The sequence below is a fragment of the Delphinus delphis genome, chromosome 14, assembly GCF_949987515.2.
Source record: "Delphinus delphis chromosome 14, mDelDel1.2, whole genome shotgun sequence".
NCBI classification, from domain to species: Eukaryota; Metazoa; Chordata; class Mammalia; order Artiodactyla; family Delphinidae; genus Delphinus; species Delphinus delphis.
This window is the reverse complement of record NC_082696.1, coordinates 69,248,026-69,269,196: the sequence shown is the minus strand read 5'-3', so window position 1 is coordinate 69,269,196 and position 21,171 is coordinate 69,248,026. Positions and strand designations below refer to the sequence as shown.

The following is a 21,171-nucleotide window of genomic DNA, read 5'->3' as shown; positions in this document are numbered from 1 at the left end:
ATTAAAACATAGGCAAAGGACTTGAACAGACATTTCTCCAAGTAAGATATACAAATGGCCAATAAGCACATGAAAAGATGTTCAACGTCATCCATTATTAAGGAAATGAAAATCAAACCACAATGAGATACTACTTCACACCGTTTAGGACAGCTATTAGCAAAAGCAGAAAATAAGTATTGGCAAGGATGTAGAGAAATTGGAGCCCTTGTGCATTGCTTAAGGAAATGTAAAATGGGGCAACCATTACAGAAGAAAGTATGCAGTTCCTCAAAAAATGAAACATAGAACTACCGTACATACGATCCAGCAATTCTACGTCTGGGTGTATACCCAAAAGAATTGAAAGCAGAGACTTGAACAGATATCGTACCCCACGTTCATAACAGCATTATTCACAACAGCCAAAAAGTGGAAACAACCCGTGTCCACCAATGGATGAATAGATAAACAAAATGTGGTATATACATATAATGGAATATTATTCAACATTTAATAAGAAAGTTCTGACACATGCCACAACCTTGAACAGCCATGTTTGAACCACTATACTAAGTGAAATGAGTCACACAAGGACAAATTGTTTGATTCCACTTATATGAGATACCTAGAGTACTCAAATTCACAGAGACAGAAGGTGGAATGGTGGTTGCCAAGGGCTGAGGGAAGAGGGGAATGGGAAGTTATTTTTTAATGTCTATGGAGTTTCAGTTTGGGAAGATGAAAAAGTTCTGGAGATGGATGGTGGTGATCGCTGCACAACGATGTGAACGTACTTAATGCCACTCAGCTGCACATTTAAAATGGTTAAAATGGTAAATTATGTTATGTATACTTTGTTCCCCAAAGCTTTAAAAAATACAGCAGGACTGGCTTGATGCATTTTGGAGAAGTGTGAGGACAACAGAGGCTCTGTTCTTTAAAGCATAAATAATGGGACACCTAGTAGGGGCTCCTTCCCTTCCCAAATTCGATTATTAACTGTACCCAGGAATCAATCTCTTAAACAGAGGGAAACTCTGCAGCAATATTAACTCGATTATAATGATGATTTGTTTACTGTATGCATTCCTATTAGCATTGCCTTCCTTGCCAGAAGTTTTGCCTTAAACACACACACACACCCCACACCATCCTTAAAACATTAAAACCTCTAAAATAGGACAGAAAAAAAAAAAAAAAAAGCCGAGAAAAGCAACAGAAGGCAGCATCACACCCTCAGCGCTACTGGTTTTACTCGGGATGGTCCGTTTTAGCTTCCAAGAGCTACCGCGCACCGCTGCTGTTGTGTCGCTAAGGTTATAATCATCCATAAACGCGCGACTGGATTAGAATGATTTCTAGCTTCTGAGATTCTACGTCTAAGCAACGCAGACCTGGTGTGTCCTTAAACTGGCAAGGGAGCAGTCACAGCTCACGACCCGTCTTTGGCTCCCACAGCCCCAAAAGCACAGCGCTCCCGTCTCCCTCGTCTCGCCCTTCTTCCTTTCCACCTCCTCTTTCCTCTTTCGTTCTTTCAAGTGATGAGCTCGCGCAACCACAAACCCACTCACACAAACAAGGCATCCCTCTTTAGAAAAATTTTAAAGAGGCGAGAATCAGCGAGGACCTGGAAGCGGGGTGGACCCTCCAACTCCTCCCTCGCACCCCGTTAAGAACAGCCCACCGCCGGCGACCAGGCTCCCCGGACGGGCCGGGCCCGCGGCCGGTGCCCGGTCCCCAGCGTGAACAACCTCCCCACTGTTCCCGCCCGGAGCGGGTGCCAGCCGCCAGCCGCGCCCCGGCAGCCCGGCGGGCCGGGGTCGTATCGGGTGACCGCGCGGGCGTGCGCCTGGCCGTGGGGCCGGCCTCCGGGCCTCAGAAGAGCCCGCCCAGGCCCGGCCCCGCCTCGCCTCGCCCGCCCGCCGGCCCGCCCGCCGGCCCGCCCGCTCGCGGGCCAGGGCACTTGACTCCAGCGCCCTCCGCGCTCGCCACCGCACGCCTCCACCCGCGCGGCTCGCCAGCACTCACCGCCCTCGCGCCCTCGCCGGCAGCTGCAGCCATGGGTCCCCGAGGCGCACGCGCCTCAGCGCTGAGGCTGCTCGCGCTGGGCGCGCTGCTGTGGCCCGCGGCAGGCGGCTGGGAGCTCACCATACTGCACACCAACGACGTGCACAGCCGGCTGGAGCAGACGAGCGAGGACTCTAGCAAGTGCGTCAACGCCAGCCGCTGCGTGGGCGGCGTGGCACGGCTCGCCACCAAGGTGCGCCAGATCCGCCGCGCCGAGCCCCACGTGCTGCTGCTCGACGCCGGCGACCAGTACCAGGGTACCATCTGGTTCACCGTGTACAAGGGCGCCGAGGTGGCGCACTTCATGAACGCCCTGCGCTACGATGCCATGGTAAGAAGGCGAGCCCGGGAAGCTCGGGAGCCCCCTGGGTAGAGTCCCCGGACCGAGAGAAGCCGGGGTGGAGGAGCCGCCGACGGCGAGGCACGGGTGGCGAGCCTGGGACCGGGGCGCAGAGCGATGTGGGGAGAAAGCGAGACTCCCCGTCGGTGTGCCAGGTGGACGCAGACATAGACGTCCCTTGGCCGATTCGTCTTAAACGGACTGATGTTGCTGCACCCTCACCGTGAGATGGGGCGTTTCGAGGAACGGGTTCCAGCCCTGCCAGTGAGGGCGTTCCGCTGGGGTGCGTAGGACCCCAATTATCCAGAGCCTGGGACCGAGGTAGCCTCGTCACGAACCTCTCATTTACTGGTCGGTCTTTCGAAGAATGCTTTATCTCGATTTACCAATAATTGGAAGTGAAACTAACTCAGGGTCAAAGAGGTTGAGTGCATTATGCAGGTCCAGAATAGGGAGACAGGTTAAGAATGGACTCCAGAGCCCTTTGACCCCGCAGCTTAAGCATATTTAAGCTGGCAGACTTGGGAAAAAGGCTGGGCACCTTCTGTGTGCAATTGACTTTCTCTCTGCCTCAGTTCCTTCCTCTGTAATATGGGGGTAATAATTCTATCTACTTCAGAGGATTGCCTAGCACATAGTATGGCCTCTTTAAATGTTAGTTCTTATTATTACCAGACCCTGCTGTAGAGGTTTAAACACAGAAAGAAAGAAACTTCGAGAGGAGGCCAAAATGCTGAAAACACTGGGTTTCAAAGGATTTCAGTAAAACCAGTTTAGCAGAAGAGATTTAGGAAGAGACTCCAGCTTAAGAGATGAGAGGCTCTTAAAACATGGGCAAGAGTTTAAGTCCAAGTTCCCCAGTGCTCTGTTAAAGGTGGTGCCTTATTGGTTAGACTGAATTCTAGAAAAGGAGCAGAGAGGAGTTAGTTACACAATAATAAATAGGTATGACTTTTGTAACTCAAACCAGCACCAAGTTTAACCCTGTGTAAAATCCTAGAATAAAGAGATTCTGTGGAGAAACTGGGGGCAAGAAATCCTAGGAGCTTTAGAAGAACAGAGCAGGGGTCCAGGGAAATCTGTGAAGTCCATGTGTGTGCATCTGGAAGGCAGGGAGAGGTGTGGTACAGGCTGGAATACAGAGGGCTAATGGCACACTTTGTATCAGAAGAGCACAGAGGTCAGCAAAGCACAGTGCTGTATTTCCCCCACCCCCACCCCAGCTGGAAACTTGGAGAGAGGAGGACAGGAGAAGATAAGAGGGTAGAGTTGTTTTGTTTGGGGGGGTTTTTCCAAGAAAGCTCATTGTAGAGAGATGAAAGAAGGGCAGAGAGCTCTCCTCTCCATTCTGATCGTTGGTTTTAAGGTTATCAGGGATGCTCAAAGCAGCAGCAATACAAAGGGACCCCTGAGCCCCAGAGTTTATCTGGGGAGCTCGCCAGCATCTGGACTCTACCAAAGAATCGTGGGTCCCAAGAATTCCGTGAGTGGCCTCATCGCGTTCTTATCTGCGCAGCTCATCCTGCCTGATGCTTTGCCCTAAGGTAACAGCAGAATAAATATCTATAAAATTAACCTGTTACTAGCCTACGTTGCCATTTCCTCTGAGGAAGAATAAACCTTACATAAGTTTGTTTTGATTTCATGTATAAACCACAACTTTCTAAACTTTTCTTTTTGTGTCACTCTTTTGTCCACAGTTGTGTAGACTCTTTTTGGTGAAAAAAAGATGGATAATTCCTAGTTTTCTTGAATAATAATGTTTTTCTCTTTAAGTCAAATTAAACTCATGGTGTTAGTCATCATATCAAGTGTTTATGAAGGAGTCTGGGTAAAGCCAAAGCAGTCTGCGGCAAGTTACAGCCCATCACCACTGGGACCTTTTAGAATACTTTCTATTGGATGGAATTACTTTCTTTTCAGTTTCACTAAGAATAATTGGACTGGGGCCTGAGGAAAACTAGGCAGCTTATATAATGTTGGCAGCGGGTAAGGAGGGAGAGGAGGGTCAACAGCCAGGTTCCTGATAGCATCTTATCAGACTTAACTCTGTGCAGTTCTGGGGTTTGACAAACATGATTTGACCTGCGTAAAATCCTAGTTCTCGCGTTGCTTTAACAAAGCTCTGCCGTGTTCTGGGTTTACAGAGGTTTTTCACTGTCATTTTACTTATACTGCTCTCAGGGAATTTATCGCTTTTCTGCTGTTAATGTTCCTCCCATGCCCACCCACCTGCCGCTACATCTTGACTCCCAGGAAGCTGGAGATTTAGATCAGGGTGGAAAACAATTGTGCAGGGGCGTCTCCAGTTCTCTAGAAACTGGACCTGGTTCGAGGAGCCACATCTAAGGATGCGTGGGTCTGGAGGGCAAAGAGGAAGCTACTAGAATCTAGCTTAACTTCAGGAGTACCCTAGACCTCTGGACCCGTATGTCCCAGGGAGAGAGCTGGGGGGGGTGGGTTCTGATAGCTCTGGAGCCTAGGGCAAGCCTGGGGAAGACCCCTGGACCCAGCTGCCAGGCAGAAAACTCTAGAGGGAGAATGTCACAAGTCGCTAGTTGGTGTCGCTTTATTGGCAGAGGGACAGGAAGACAGCTCAGATGTGCATCCGATGTGCATCACCATGTGATTTTGGCACGTTGCTTTCTCTGAGTGTCCTGTTTCCAACTGCAAAACAGGAGGGATCACCCCTACCCAACGGTGTAGGAGTTTTGCAAGCGATACATGAGATAATAAATGTACAAATCCCTAGCACCCTCCTGGCTCAGAGTACTCAGTAAAGGTTAGCTCCATGTGCCCGGCCAAAAAGAGCAAAAGTTGTGAGGAATGGGGGTTTGGGTTTTCAGCTCTCAGTATAATCCGATTCTGACTGCCCCGCACAGCCTACCACCCTCCTCCGGCCCCTCCACCATCTCTTCTAAGTCCCATTGTCTGAACTAATTTTTTTATACATTTTTTTAAAAAAATTTATTAAAAAAATTATTTTTAAATGCTAATCATGTAACACCATGTAGCAGTTTGTATTTGCAGGGATCACCAGAGGTGTGATGATTATTTTTTTTGGCCTGAGCTATTCTTAATGTTTCCTCGTTGAGTGGTGTCACTCTGTATCTACCCCGTACGTACACTGTGCATCCTGCTCCATGGACACCTCCACACGTTTTAGCATCTGCTCCCCCATGATGGGTTTGGAGATCGCACACATCGTGCTGCAGTTCCACAAATGCGCTGCCCGGAGCAGCCTCCTGCGGGTCCCGCCTGTGAGGATTTCTTTGGGATCCACACCCAAGGGCAGAATTGCTGGCCACAGGGACTGCGCTGTAAGGATCGCCAGACTGCTTTCCTGGAGCCCTCTACTCACCACACCCACCCCCAGGCAGATGTGAGCCCCGCATCCTTACCCCTGCTTTGCATCATTCTCCAGCTTTCCAGGAGGTGTAAAATGACATCTCATTGTTTGATCTTGTATTTTTCTAATAACTAGTGAATTTGATATGTTTGTTAACTTTGGGGGTTTCCTGTTCCCTAATTGCATGTTCACATACTTTGCTCTATTTTTAAAAATTAGGTTTGCTCTATTTTTCCTGATTTTCAGGAATTCTAAGTGTTGATCTGTAATCAAGTTTAGACATTGCAGATATCTTCTATTTAGGTTTAGTAATTTTGTCCGTAGTGTCTTTTCACTGAACAGAAATCCTCCATTTGGTATAATCAAATTAATTTTGTGTGTGTGTGTGTGTGTGTGTGTGTGTGTGGTTTGTGCTTTTGAAAGTTTACACAAGACTTTGTTCATTTGGAGCTTGTCATCCCCAGCGCTCATCCCCGGAATTCAGAGATGGGTACCTTTCTCTCTGCCTTTGAGAGATAATGAATCTATAATCTGGGGCTATGCCATTCAGCAGTCTGGGTCATCAGTTCCTCATCTATAAAATCTGAGGTTCCTTACATCTCTAAACCAATGGCGTCCTAAGAAATGTTTTGATTCCATTTTTTAAAATTTATTTTATTTATTTTCTTTTGTTTATTTATTTATTTTTGGCTGTGTTGGGTCTTCATTGCCCTGCGCGAGCTTCTATTTATTTCCTTTTAAAAAAAATTTTTTTTGGCTGCGTCGGGTCTTTGTTACGGTGCGCAGGCTTCTCTGTAGTTGTGGTGCACGGGCTTCCCTCTAGTTGTGGCATGCGGGATTTCTCTCTCTAGTTGTGGCGCACGGGCTCCAGGGCGCATGGACTCTAGTTTGTGGCACACAGGCTCTCTAGTTGAGGCGTGCAGGCTCAGAAGTTGTGGTGCGCAGGCTTCATTGCCCCGCGGCATGTGGGATCTTAGTTCCCTGCCCAGGGATCAGACCCGCGACCCCTGCATTGGAAAGCAGATTCTTTATCACTGGACCACCAGGGAAGTCCCTTGATTCCATTTTGATTTAGTGAGGGGGCAGGAGGATGAAGCACAGGTGCAGAGGCAGGAATCTGCACGATGGATCAGCCCGGACCAGAGCAAGGTGGCAGGAATCAGGGGAGATGAGATTGTGTACGGTTTACAGGCCACCCTGAAAAGTGTGGGCTCTCCTCTGTTGCCATGGGGAGCCACTGGAGGTTTCTGAGTAGAGGGACTGTGGTTAATGAAAAATAAACATTTTGTCTTTGTCTGCAGTTCCTGGCAGCATAGCTCCCCAAACTCTTGGGGATGAGTGATGAGTGTCCTTTGTATGCTAATGAGGTGACTGATAGCTGGGAACCCCTAGGCAGCTTCAGAATGAGGGCTGGTGGCCAGAAAGGAAAAGGCCAGAGGGTAGGAACTTTCAACCTCTGGGGAGGGGAGGGGGCCCGGAGATTGAACCAATCACCAGTTGTCAGTGATTTAATCAATCATGTCAGTGTGATGAAACCTCCATAAAAACTCCTAAACGGTGAACACACTGAGGTGCCCGGAGGGTGGTGTGCTCCAGGAGGCCACGTGCACCCCTCTGCTTGCACGTCTTGTACCATGCATGTCTTCCATTTGGCTGTTCCTGAGTTGTATCCTTTAAAATATACCAGTAACAGTAACCAAAGCACTTTCCTGCATCCTGTGAGTGGTTCTAGCAAATTATCGAGCCTGTGGAGGGGCCGTGGGAATCCTTGATTTATAGCTGATGGGTCAGAAGTACAAGTGACCCAAGACTTGCAGCTGGCATCTGAAGGGGCAGGCTTGTGGCTCTGAGCCTGGGATTTGTGATCTGATGCTCACTCCAGGTAGACAGTGTCAAAATGGAATTGAATTGTTGGACACACAGTTGGTAACCGCAGAGAACTAGAGAACTGGTTGATGTGAGAAGACACCTCCCAGCAACAGAAGGAAATCCTAGTTTGGGAAGATGAACAGAAATGGATGGGAGGGCGAAGATACCAGAGAAGAGGAGGGGAGAAGGGGCTGGCCAGCGGTCTAGGTGGGAGATGATGGACCCTAAATGCAACCCGGCAAAGTGCTCGTGTGCCCACGGCGCAGAAAGCCAAACTCTGACAGCGGGAGTCTGTGTCAAAGTCAAGGTTTATTGCAGGGCGCCAAGCAAGGGAGTGGGAGATGAGCCTCAGATCCACTCCAGCTTAGACTTTGAGTTACTGGTGTTTTTAAAGGGGATGGACAAAGGAGCTGGGATTAATCATTGTTTTATGACATTTCTTAATCACAGTTTCTGGAGTCAGGGTGTCTCCGGTTTACAATTCTCTGGCCAGGTGGTCCATGGCTCCAGGGCCTGTTAGGAGAACCACCTGAGTTTGTAGTTAATGATGAAATCTACAACGGGCCATCTTCCTCCTCTGACTCTGGTTGATTACTGTTCAGTTAGCACGTGGTTGGGGCTTCCCTGGTGGCGCAGTGGTTGAGAGTCTGCCTGCCGATGCAGGGGACGCGGGTTCATGCCCCGGTCCAGGAAGATCCCACATGCCGCGGAGCGGCTGGGCCCGTGAGCCATGGCTGCTGAGCCTGTGCGTCCGGAGCCTGTGCTCCGCAACGGGAGAGGCCAAAACAGTGAGAGGCCCGCGTACCAAAAAAAAAAAAAAAAAAAAAAAAGTTAGCACGTGGTTGAGGTCAGAGGGGACAAGAAAGGGAATAAAGTTTTGAACAGAGAGATTAATCATAAACTCAGTAAGGGAGCTCGGTTTTAGGGGGACTCTGGTTCGGAACTATGGTGACGGGGAAAGGAAGGCTGAAGCCACCGGGACCAGTTTCAGTGGGCAGGCAGCGTGGCACAGGGCTGTGAGGGTGAACTCGGGGGTGACTGTCTGGGATCAGGTCCCCTTTCTACCACTTAAAATCTATGGGCTGTGAGCAGGTTCTTGGACCTCGTGGAGCCTTCCTTTCCGCAGGAGTAAGGTGGGTGTGATGGCGGTCTTCCCCCCATAGATTGCTGTGGGGTTTAAAGGAGATGATAAAGCATGGAAAGTTCTCTGCACAGTGCTAGCCACGGTCACCTTCTGTTGGCAGGAGTGGCTCAGGAGAGGTTATAATCAAAAGATGACTAAGAGGGTTCAAGCCGCAGACACGGGGAGAGCCGGCATTGTTTAACACTACACCTCAGGAGTGCAGAGGTGTAGTAAGCTTACCCCCTGACAGCTGAAGCCTGTTATTTCCAGCTAAAGGCGTTTCCTGAACTTACTGGACATGCTTGTCCCCTGTAGGGCTGTGGCAGACAGAAGCGGTGGAAAGAGATCTGGACGGGACCTCAGGACACCCAGGTTTTACTTCTTGGCTTTTGCAGGTCATTATCTATGTGGGTTTGGGCAGCAGATCCCTCCTCTATGAAACAGGGCATTTGGAGAGGGTGGTCTGCCCCTGTCATTTCTCAGCGCCCCAGCCCTTGCCATCTGTCTTGCTTCTAATCTGCCAACATAGCTCGGCTGGTGCTGGCCCTGAATTTTACGCACAAGTCTAAGTTTGCCTGACAACGTTCTTATTTCCCCTTCACCATCCCTTTCATGGCGGCTCTTTCCTTGTGGAGGGATGGCTTGGGTCTTCTCCCAGGTACCTGCAGGTGGCCACTGCTTCCAGACAAACAGGTTCCCAGGATTTTGGATGGAGGGTTACCTTCTTCGTAATAGAAGGCGGTGGCCACAATGGGAGGAGGATGAGCCCAGGTTCAAGCCTGCTGTCTGTGAGGTTCTTTTATTCAGTCAGTCCACAAATATTCACTAGGCACTGGCCTGTGCCAGGCTTCATGCTGAGTGCTTCGGGCAGTGAACAAGACCTGCCAGGGTGAAACTTACTGTTCAGTGGAGGGGACCATGCCCGCCTGAGCCCTTCTTAACCACATAAAGAGGCTGGGTAGGACCTATGAAGGGGGGGAGGGGGGAGGAGCAAAGCAAAGCAAAAATGACTGAAATGCTAATACCTGTGCAAAGGGATTCTCCAACTAAACATCTTGTCTGCAGAAGACAATGCCCGGGTACCATATATGCCCAAATCAACAGTGGGCATGTTTCCCCTCCTCCCCAGAAAACCAATCCCTAAGCAAAGAGAAGTCACCTTATATTCAAGTGGTTAACGACAAAGCCTCTCATATGGAGGAAATTAATGAGTTTATCTTCAATAACAAAGCAGATGTTCTGGGAAGACAGACTAGCCTTGCTGGTTTGGGAAGCTTGAAAGAGATATCTAATGGCAGCGGGGATTTCGTTGTTCTCTTTTTAAAAGCAAAGAAAGTTGGTAGTTTTTCCTAGATCTCAGACCTCAGAAGTTGTACATGTCTAGTGGGTTGTGGATCCTCGGGCCTCAGTGATGTGAACATTCACCCCCCCGACCCCGACCCTGTCCTGTGGCTGTGGTCCCGGACCTTACGCTTCCTGTTCCAGTCGGAGTTTCCACACCAGAGCTGGGCTGGGTGAGACCAGCCTCAGGCACGGAGAGGAGGAAACAAAGGCAGCTTCTTAGCTCATCTTGTCCTAGCCATCTGTGTTTTCTTAACTGAAAAGGGGGAAGGAACCAAACAAATCCCACAGCAGATTGACAGTGTTCCCCACTTCACTCACAGACGCCTCTGAATGCTGTGTAAGCTCCTTCCCTGGCTGTGTTCTTCAGCTGCGGAACCAGAACTTGAAAATCCCCTTGACACTTCTTTTCCCTCACCTGCATAGTTGGTTCTGTATAGAATCCAAACATTAGCTGGAGCCTTCTAGCCCCTCCGAGATGTAGTTAAACCTGCCTGGAACCCAACTAGTTGAGCAGGTGATTCTAAAGGTAACAATGGTATGGGTATTTTGCATGTACAGAGAGCTTATATGGCAAATGTGAAATGCTGTCTGTTCAGTACTTGTTTGTTCAGTCATTCATTCAGTTAACATTGAGGTGCAGGAAAGCTGGATTAAGTCTGGGGATCTTTTCTGCTATTCAGTCAGCTGCCACATTCACCTGCCAGGGCCTAAAACTGGGGGTGTGGAGTGCAACCCAACACCAGAAGTGGCCACAGCGCCAGAAATGTACCACCCAAACCAGACCTACCTTGTGATCCTTCCCACTTACGGTTGTTGCTGAGTCTCCCTGAGTGATTGGCAGCTGAGCCCTGTTGTATGATAGACCAGATTCTCCCCTCACCCTTAAATTATAGGGTTTCCTGCAGACTCCTTCATGGGATGAGCTAGTGTCTAAATGACTCACTAAATTCATGTGTTGCAAATTTCTGACAAATGGCTTTTTGACGTTCTCACAATTGAGTTCTGCGGATTAAAACAGAAATTCTTTTCTTCTGTGTAATGCGTCCTGCGCTGCTCTTAAATCAGTTCTTCTTTCCTTCGTTTCTCTTCCACCTGGATTTAAGCCTCTTGTCTTCACTTGGAACATTTTTGACTATCTCAGCTGTCATGTCTTCATCTCCTCATTTGTTAATATAGCTGATGTCATTTGCCTGGGAGCTTCCCCTGACCAGGTGAAGCTCACACTTGGAGCCCTGGCCATCCTCAACGGGCAGGGCGGGCCTGCGTCTTTGCCAGGCTCTCTCACACACGTCCCCGTCTGTGGTTCCCACTTGCTTGATGGGTGCATGGACGGATGTGTTTATGTCACGCTCTCTCCCTGTCTGCCCTCCCCTTCCTAAGGACAAGGACCAGGGCCGTGTTGCTTGGCGCTGTAGAAATCTGGAAGAAACCAATGGGTTGTTGAGTGATACTCATCCCTTCCAGAGGCTTGTATTTTTCTATAATCTCTTCCATTATGGTTTTTCATAGGATACTGAACATAGTTCTCTGTGCCCTATAGTAGGACATTGCTGCTTATCCATTCTGTGTATAATAACTATTTTTTATTTCTTTATAATTTTTTATTGAAGTATCGTTGATTTACAATGTAGTGTTCATTACTGCTGTACAGAAAAGGGATTCAGTTATACATGTATATATACATTCTTTCTATATCCTTTTACATCATGGTTTACAGGTGCTTGTATTAGCGGCAGTTTGGCAGAATAGTTAAAGGTCCCGGATGCTAAAGCCTCGCTTTGTTCAGACCCCAGCTCTGCCCCTTGCTAGCTGTGGAAGCCCCGTGCCTTAGTTTTCCCATCTCTATAAAGGACAAATAATAGCACCTACCTCATAGCATTGTGAGAATTGAATGAGTTCATGTGTGAACAGGGCTTGGCCATGTAGCAGGGAAGTCTTAACTATTAGTATTTCTTTTTGTCATTTTTTTGTCTTTAAAATTTTTTCTCTTTCTTGAAATTCCCTCATGTCAAATTCACTGGTAATTTTCACAGTTCTTTGTAGACAAAACTGGGCCTATGAAATGTCCCCTTTCTAATTCAGATACCCTATAGGTATCCTTTGATAGACCAAAGAGTTGATCCCCTTGGTAGATTCCCAATAGAAAGACACTTCAAAAAGTTCCATTTTCTTGCCAACTGCTATCATGAAATCTGTACAGCGTTCACATGTGCAAGACAAGACACTGAACAGTTCAGAAAACTTTGTTTAAAAATCTATTCACCAACAAATGCCAATAAGATATTAGTGGAAATATAAATTAAAACACAGGAGGGACTTCCCTGGTGGCACAGTGGTGGGAAGCAGCCGCATAGCGCAGGGAGATCAGCTCGGTGCTTTGTGACCACCTAGAGGGGTGGGATTGGGAGACGCAAGAGGGAGGGGATATGGGGATATATGTATATGTATAGCTGATTCACTTTGTTATAAAGCAGAAACTGACACACCATTGTAAAGCAATTATACTCCAATAAAGATGTTAAAAGAAAAAAAAAGAATCCGCATGCTAATGCAGGGGACATGGGTTCGATCCCTGGTCCGGGAGGATCCCACATGCCGCGGAGCAGCTAAGCCCGTGCACCCCAACTACTGAGCCTGCGCTCTAGAGCCCGCGAGCCACAACTACTGAGCCCATACGCCACAACTACGGAAGCCCGTGCACCTAGAGCCCGTGCTCCGCAACAAGAGAAGCCACCGCAAGAAGCCGGCACCACAACGAAGAGTAGCCTCCGCTCACCGCAACTAGAGAAAGCCCGCACGCAGCAACGAAGACCCAACGCAGTCCAAAATAAATAAATTAATTAATTAAAAAACCCACACACACAGGAAATGAAATAAGAGGACCAGGCGATAAATTGTGAAGCAGTTGGCTAAGCTTCCAAGCTTACCGTCTGGTTCACCTGCTTCCAAGCAATTTGGTTTCTCTGGTTTTACAACTAAATATCACTTAACTACTATTTACCAAGTGATTTTATATCCTGCCTTCTACTGAAAAGTTTCAGTGGCTCACTTACCAAATCATAGGTGAAAATGGAGCCCGTTTGAAAGAAGCAGGTGGTTTTACTATCCGTTCAGTAAACACCTGCAGGGCGCTGGTGCCAGGCGCTCATCTGGCATCACCAAGGACACTGGGACAGTCGACACCACTCCTGCCTCCGGGAGAAAGATGTGTGGACAGCGGCAGCGAGGTGTGACGGATGTGGCTGGAGGGCTGTCTGCGGTCATGGCGCCACGAAAGGCTTCTCACAGAGCTCACCTTGGGCTGCATCTAAGGCAGCTCATTGCGTGCAGGTGGATTAGTGTTCCTGGAACTGAGGGCACCTGGTCTGGCAGAAAAAACGCGAGAGCTCAGGGAGATCAGGGAGTGGCTCGCTCATAGGGCGTCCGAGGAGGCAGGGCTGGGGTTTCGGTGGGCAGGGGGGGAGTCTCGCAGAGACTCACACCAGGGCTAGAAGCGGTCGGGTGGGTGTTTGGGGATGCGCGTTCTGGGGGCCCGCGGGCTGTGGTCGAGAGGTGTGTGAGCCTGGCGACCAGACACCGGCTCGGAGGCTCTGCAAAGGTGTGGGTGAAGAGCGATGAGGCAGAGTGGGGCATTGGGAGCGCAGAGAGGAGGGGCGCCCTGGCTGGGGCGGTGCAGGAGCAACGGAGCTTGGTGGCTGGTGGGTCGTGAGGGGAAGGGAGGGGCGCCTGGGTGTTGCAGCGCTTCTCCAGGGGTTTCTCTGAGGTTGTGGAGACTCCTTCCCAACACCTGGGATCACGCGCATCCTCACAAGTGTCTCCTTCACTGGCTTACTGAGGGTAAGTTCCTGCTGGAGGTTGATGGCGGGATAGGGGGCAGCGGGGAGCCATGGGGAGGGTGGGAGAGCCGGCAGTGAGCACCAGGTCACTCCCAGGCAACTCCGTGGAGCACGTCCTGCCTTGATTTTTGTAGGAAGAGTCAGCTGTGTGTAGGAGAAGGACATTTGATGGAGATTTTTCTGCTCATTCATTTATTCATGCTCTGCTCCAGGGACTGTGCTGGGTGATACAGGGACTCAGTGGGCAGTTGTGGGGTCTGCTAGGGCTGCCTGAGGGGACCTTCGGAGCAGAGAAGGACAGCTAACTCAGGGACGACCACGAGGGTTTGGGGAAGTCTTTCTTCCAGAAGGACCATCAGACTTCAGGAGCTAAGGCCATTAGTTGAATAAAGTAGTAAAGGCCTGGCATGGGAAAGGAATGTTCTGTCTCCCTATGTATGTATCAGTTGATTATCTTTTCTCCATCATATACAGAGGGACAGAGATCCGTGAGAGCGTGGAAAAGTACGAGGAGTCAGGATTTTACTTCGAGGGCTCCCCCTGTAGTAGGCCTTATGCGAAACCCATTACATCCAAGCATAGAGGTGAAGAAGGTTGGAGTCAAACAGAAGTGGCTCTGGTCCCAACTCCACCGCTTCCTAATCGTGTGACTTTGAACGATTGATTTAATGTCTGTAGAGCTCGGTTGTTCTCCTCTGTAACATGAGGATAGTAATAGTACCAACGTCACAGCAGGAAACCAGCTTTGCTCTGCAAACTCACCTGGCATGGTGTGTGGAGAGTGCTTAGTAAATGCCGGCTCGTTTCCATTACAACTTTTGTTTTATTCATTGACTGCTCTTCCGGAGGAAGCTGCAGTTTAGAAATGTGCCTGAATCACTGCTCGTTAGTCATGGCGTCAGGCCTGACTGCTGCCTGGGGGTGGGTGTCAGAGGGAGGCTGAAGGGGAAGGCGAGACCAGACCTCAGAGAGCTCAGGACATTGAACTTTATCACAAAGGCAGTGGGGAGCCTCTGTGGGACCTTAAGGTCGGACGGACAAGTTCAGATTTGCGTTTTGGAAAGATGATTCTGGCAGCAGGATGCGTGCAGAATGGTTCAGAGAAGGCGATGGTGGTAGCTGGAGGCCCAGCTGGGAAGCTGTTGCAGTTCCCAGAAGGAGTGGCCAGGGCGCAGGCAGGTGGGAGCAATGGGGTGGGCTGGACCAGAGCATTTAGCCAAAGGGAAGGGATGCTGCTGGGAGATGTGGGAGAGGCAGCGAGGGGGAGGGATTCAGCTGCCCCGGGGCTTCTGGCTGTACTGACTTGGGAGATGATAGCACCTGGACCAAGATGGGAATCCCAGAGACAGGGGCTTTTTTTTTTTTTTTTTTTTCCTGCGGTACGCGGGCCTCTCACTGTTGTGGCCTCTCCCGTTGCGGAGCACAGGCTCCGGACGCAGGCTCAGCGGCCATGGCTCACGGGCCCAGCCGCTCCACTGCATGTGGGATCCTCCCGGACCGGGGCACGAACCCATGTCCCCTGCATCGGCAGGCAGACTCACAACCACTGCGCCACCAGGGAAGCCCGAGGCAGGGGCTTTGAACCGGGTGAGCTTGGGGTGCCTGTAAGACCCTGGAGCGCAATGTCCACGTGGCAGCCGGACAGACAGATGAAGAGTCAGGAGAAAAGACAGGGCAGCAGATGTTCAGTTTGGAGTGGAAGGTGTGAGTGCCAGGGAGATATTTCAGGCACCTGTGCACCGCTCCAAGCACCCGGATCAGGGCTCCTGTCCCCGCGGGGCAGAGAGGGGAAAAGGCAGCCAAGGTCACCACTTTCAGGGCATTACACTCAAGTCCAAGGAGGAGACACCAAGCAAGACAAATAAAGGAAAAATGTAACTTCAGCTGTTGCAGAGTGCTAGCAATATAATGGTACAGTGTAAGGCGGCCAACTTACTGGATAATCTCTCGTGAAGAGCTGTAGGAACATTCATTTTTTCAAAAAAACTTTACAGCTAAGCAAGATAGTTATTGTAACCTCATAAGGCAGACTTATTTCACCATAGGAAAGAACCATAATATTCTAAGAATAGAAGAGAAAAAGGCAATTACCGAAGACTGAGAGAACCTTTAACTCGGTCAGCCTTTAAGAGGGAAGCAGTTAAGTAAGAGGAAGAAGTAAAAATGAGCAGATACTCAGAGACGGGGGTGGGGGGGGGGGGAAGGCAAGTTCAGAAATTCTGAGTCTGGTTGGAGCGACAGGCACATGGGGACATGAAGTGCTGCTTTCTCCGTGGAGAAGCAGTGCACGTGAGGACACGACGCACATGGCCCTTTGAGCCCAGGCACCCAGGGGGCACCTGCCGGGCAGGTGAGGGGCTCCAGGGCTGAGCAGGGTGGAGGTGGTGGGACGCAGTGGCTCAGGGAGCCCTCCACGCGGGGAGGACCCCACGGGCATGCAGAGCGCACCGCTGCGGAGGGGAGCGTGCAGGAAGGAGAAGGGCGGGAAGTAAGAGAATATGGGGGGGCGGTGTTCATTTAGACAGAGGGGTCGCCCGCCAGCACTTCCAGGCCTGTTCTCAGATGACCCTCAAGGTGGAGCAGAATCGGGTGTGGTGTTGAGAAAGTTTGAGACTCACTGGTTTAAGTACTAAGTTAGCAAATCAGCCTTGGCAGCCAGAGCAGGTGAGTGCGTGCCCCCAGGAGGTGGGCTTCTTCCAGGAGGCCCGCGGACAAGGGGGCGGAAGGCCTTTGAGGAGGTGGCTGGCACGTTGTGTTTTGTCAGCATCACCCCAGGGGGAGCTGCCAGACGTCAAAGTGGTCATTTTGCCCCCTAGAGCCAGTCCCAGAACAGTGAGGAAAGGAAACGAGGGAAGCAGGTGGGAACAAGGGTTGTGTTAAAGCGTGCCAGCTCCTCCCAAAGCCCTGGCTCTGAGCCCGTGCAGACCCTTGACCTGTCCCAGATCTGGGAGTGGCAGGTCAGTGGACACCCAGCCAGGTCTCTGGGTGACTCCTATGCACGTTGATGCCACCTTCAGCAGGTGGTGTGGACCCTGGGGAGCAGTTTTCAAACCAGCCTGGTGATCTGGTTGCCCCTGGGCCCAACCCCAGGGCCCCAGAATAAAGTCTCTGAGCCTGAGAAGGACAGCAGTCATGCAGTCGGCTTCCTAGGGCTCCGCCAGGTTTGGGAGCCCCGTGCCAGGGTAACTGTTTTTTGGCCACACCGCGTGGCTCGCAAGGTTGTAGTTCCCCGACCAGGGATTGAACCCTCATCCTCAGCAGTGAAAGCACGGAGTCCTAACCACTGGACCGCCAGGGAATTCCCCAAGGTAATGTTCTTTAAAGTATGCTTTTACTGGCAATTCCAGAGTACCTGATTCTTTTTCTCTTTTCCCTTTCTACCAGGCACTGGGAAATCACGAATTTGATAATGGTGTAGAAGGCCTGATTGATCCACTTCTCAAAGAGGCCAGATTTCCAATTCTGAGTGCAAACATTAAAGCCAAGGGGCCGCTGGCGTCTCAAATATCAGGACTTTATTTGCCGTATAAAATTCTTCCTGTTGGTGATGAAGTTGTAGGGATTGTCGGATACACTTCAAAAGAAACCCCTTTCCTCTCCAATCCAGGTATTTTCTTCTTTTACAGCACTTGCTGCTTGAAAATAGATGCACTGAATCAGAGCTTGGCATTATTTTTCTGGACCGTTGGTTCAAGTAGGAACGTGTGGTGTTGGACACGTGTGTACTTAGGATGACACTGAAAAACGAGTCCAGTGGCTCCCAGTTGCCCTGAGTTACTTCTTAAAGACATTTGCCCTCCTGCTCAGTGAACTTCTTTGTTGACATAAACAGTATCTTTGTTTAATTCAGTGCATTCAGAATTGGACGAGAGGGCCGTTGATATCCAGTGCTGAACCGTACAGAGTCACTCACTGGAGGATGAGAGCCACGTGACTCACGCCCTTCTTCCTGTGGAGGCAGAGCCCAGAGCCAGGGTTTTACCTCAATTTACCTCAACTTTCCTTTTCTGATATGATTATTACATGTCCAGTTAACTCTGCTTTCTCTGTTCTTAGTTATTTGTCTCTTACAGTTTTAATGACTTTGTTGTATCTGGCTTTCTGGGAAATATATATACATTTTTGAATGGTCTTGTGTGTGTGTGTGTGTGTGTGTGTGTGTGTGTGTGTATATGTGTATATGTACCATACAGGAGATATATATATATCTGCTATATCTATACACACACACACACACACATGTATAACCCTGAGACCATTCAGAAAACATTTTTGAGCCACTTTTAGAGGAGCACTTTGGCAGTAAAAACAAAAAGATGTTTTTTTCTAAATTATCCAAATCAGTGTTCTTTCCGCATTTGAAGAAAAAAGGGAAATAAGGGTTTTCATTAAGAATGAACTGATAAAGGACATCTAATTAACAGTTAGAAAAGTCACATGTCTGTTACTGCTGTTTAAAATAGTTGCAGGCCGTCGGAAACAACGAAAAGGTCAACGGTTGGCCTTGAGCGGCTCCGGGGCCCAGAGGGTCCTGCAGGGCTTGGATGCAGGGCTGGGCCGCTCTCCACGGCTGGGGACCTGGGGCTTGTCAGGCACCCCAGGCAGCAGGTGCAGGCAGCAGGTGGACGTCTATCGCACGGTGACCAAGCCTTTGCACACGGTCACCGGCTGTTGCTGAGATCATTGTGAAGCCACAGAGGGTAGCCACGGACGTGATGAGTCACTGGCTTTTTTTCTTTTAATATCTTTATTGGAGTGTAATTGCTTTACACTGGTGTGTAAGCTTCTGCTGAGGCACTGGCTTTTGAAGTGTCTTAGGAGTGCTCTTCTGCCTCAGAGGGACGTGGTCCCACCAGAGGGACCTGGTCTCGGGCTGCTCTCCACCACCCGGCCTGACCTCTTCCTCTCCCCACCCCTGCAGACATCGCTGTGCGGGCTGATCACACCTTCCCCGGGGCTCAGGGGGTGCTGCCTCTGAACCACCTGGGGCTTTTCTGCCAAGAGGCCAGGGTGGCGATTACAGAGTGAACCAATCACCGACATGGGTAGGGCTGGAGTAATGTGGCCTGGTTGCCGCAGGGCGCCCTCAGGTGGGACGCTTCTGCTGTTGGGTCCCCGTCACCCCCAGAAAACGCCTCCCCCTCATCACATTTGTCCTCGCTCTGGGCTTCCTGCATGACTGGAGCAGCCTGAGGAGACAGCTGGGTCTCCTCAGTGAAAATCTGGAACCCAGTAGAGTGGCCAGCTGAGGATCTTGGGCTAAAGATGTGGACGTGTTGAATAACTGAATAGTTATGTGTCTCCATAATGTCTGTTCCACCCAGGGGGTTTTGAGTTCATTTAAGGCGGCATGTAATTAACGCCATAGGAGAGTCATAAACAAAGTCAGGGAGGGAGAGGGAGGGGTTCTGGTGAGCGAAGGACGTGATGGCCAGCTTGGGGGTGAGGTAGACGCGATGAAGACCTTACTTGGCCTCTCCAGGGTGTGCGAAGCAACTGGGGCAAAGGGCATTCCAGGAGTGAGGTCAGAGTCACCTGATAGGACGCAAGCTCCTGAGGACAGGGACCTGCTGGGTATCAGCACAGGGGAGGTTCCCAGTGAAAGTTGCTGGAATGAACTCGTGAGAGCAGGCAGGGTGGGACCACAGTCCCAAAGTGGCTGGGTGTTCAGTTTTCTGGAACATGGGTTCTAAGCAGAGAAAGCTAGAAAGGGGGACTGAAGACTGGATTGTCAGGCTGAGGAGTTCAGCATGATTTGGAGAAAAGCATTACCCCTCCTTTAATAGCCACCAAGAAAGGGACTTCCCTGGCGGTCCACTGGTTAAGACTTTGCCTTCCAATGCAGGGGGTGCGGGTTCGATCCCTGATCGGGGAGTTAAGATCCCACATGCCTCGCAGCCAAAAAACCAAGACATAAAACAGAAGCAGTATGGTAACAAATTCAATAAAGACTTCAAAAAAATTTTTTTTAAATAGTCACCGGTAAAAAGATAGAAGGGGAGTGGGGTGGTGGAGAGACAAAGGGCTCCAGAGCTCAGACCACCCTGTCTGGGACTCTGACAGCACCCCATCTTAGTTCTTTACCAGGTTACAACAGACAGGGGCTCCGAAGGGGCCATGCTCTTTCCAGCAGCTCTCAAGAGAGAAAGGCTGCACCATGCAGGGGCCAGGGCAGGAGCTGGGCAGGGGTGGAGAAGGACACCTGCTTCTCCCAAGACCACAGTCCCAGCAGCCCAGCTCCCCCTACAGACCTCTGACCCCAAATCCAGCCTCATTCCTCCCGTGCTGGTGACCCACAAGTATCATTTGTATTTCTAGCACGTTTAATTTATTTTAGCTAGATAATGAACTTCCTCTCACTCCCCTCATGATATACTGAAATATATCCCACGCTTTCTGTATGTGAGATGACCGATCCTGTGAGGTTTCTGATGTGTTAGGAGAACACATTCCTTTGTCCTCAGAGGCCTTTCTCTCAACTTTTTTCTTTCTTCTTGCCAGCCACACTGAAGTAGAGGACGGTAGCGTTGTCTGAAAGTCTCAGCAAACATTTCTTCAGTTATTCTTTCATTCATTCCCCTGAGAGCTTGCCTCTGTGCCAGGCACTGTTCTAGGCATCAGAGATGCTGACCCCCCAAAAAGCCCTGCCCACTGGAGCTTCACGTTTAGTGGGAGAAGAAATAAATGAGGAAAATGTGTGGTGCCAGAAGGTGATAAAAGATATAGAGAGAAATTGAGCAGGAGACGGGGTGGCAAGTGGGGCATAGGGGTGAGCTCACCTTGTCGTTTTAAGGAGAGACTCCATGAGCAGCTCACAGAGATGGTGACATGGCACTGGGGGTGACCTGGGAGCCCTGAGCTTCTTGGGGTGACTGGCAAGAAGCATATTATTATTCTTGATGGCCTCATGGCAGACAATGGTGGCCAAGCTGTTACACCTCTTGATTTTTTTTTGAAAAAAATCGATATTTATTTACTTTTCAAAAGTAAAGTAGGATTGGATAGATGATTTCTTTTTCTTTTTTAATTGGAGTATAGTTGCTTTACAATGTTGTGTTAGTTTCTGCTGTACAGCAAAATGAATCAGCTCTATGTATACATATATCCCCTCTTTTTCCCGTTTAGGTCACCACAGAGCATTAAGTAGAGTTCCCTGTGCTATACAGCAGGTTCTCATGAGTTATCTGTTTTATGCATGTTAGTGTATATATATCCATCCCAATCTCCCCATTCATCCCACCCTCCCTTTCCCCCTTTGGTG

The 21,171-nt window shown here is 49.8% G+C and overlaps 1 protein-coding gene across 2 annotated transcripts in view; it reads left to right on the top strand.

The window, feature by feature from the left end:
* Positions 1-1,967: 1,967 nt before the first annotated feature.
* The window catches only part of NT5E (5'-nucleotidase ecto), a 35,121-nt gene continuing 15,917 nt past the window's right edge, over positions 1,968-21,171 (top strand). For both annotated transcript variants that reach the window (XM_060030269.1, XM_060030268.1), the window contains exons 1-2: positions 1,968-2,380; positions 17,295-17,517. In XM_060030269.1, coding sequence (XP_059886252.1) covers positions 2,042-2,380; positions 17,295-17,517 — 562 coding nt within the window. In that variant the 5' untranslated portion in view covers positions 1,968-2,041. The remainder of the gene's footprint in view (positions 2,381-17,294; positions 17,518-21,171) is intronic.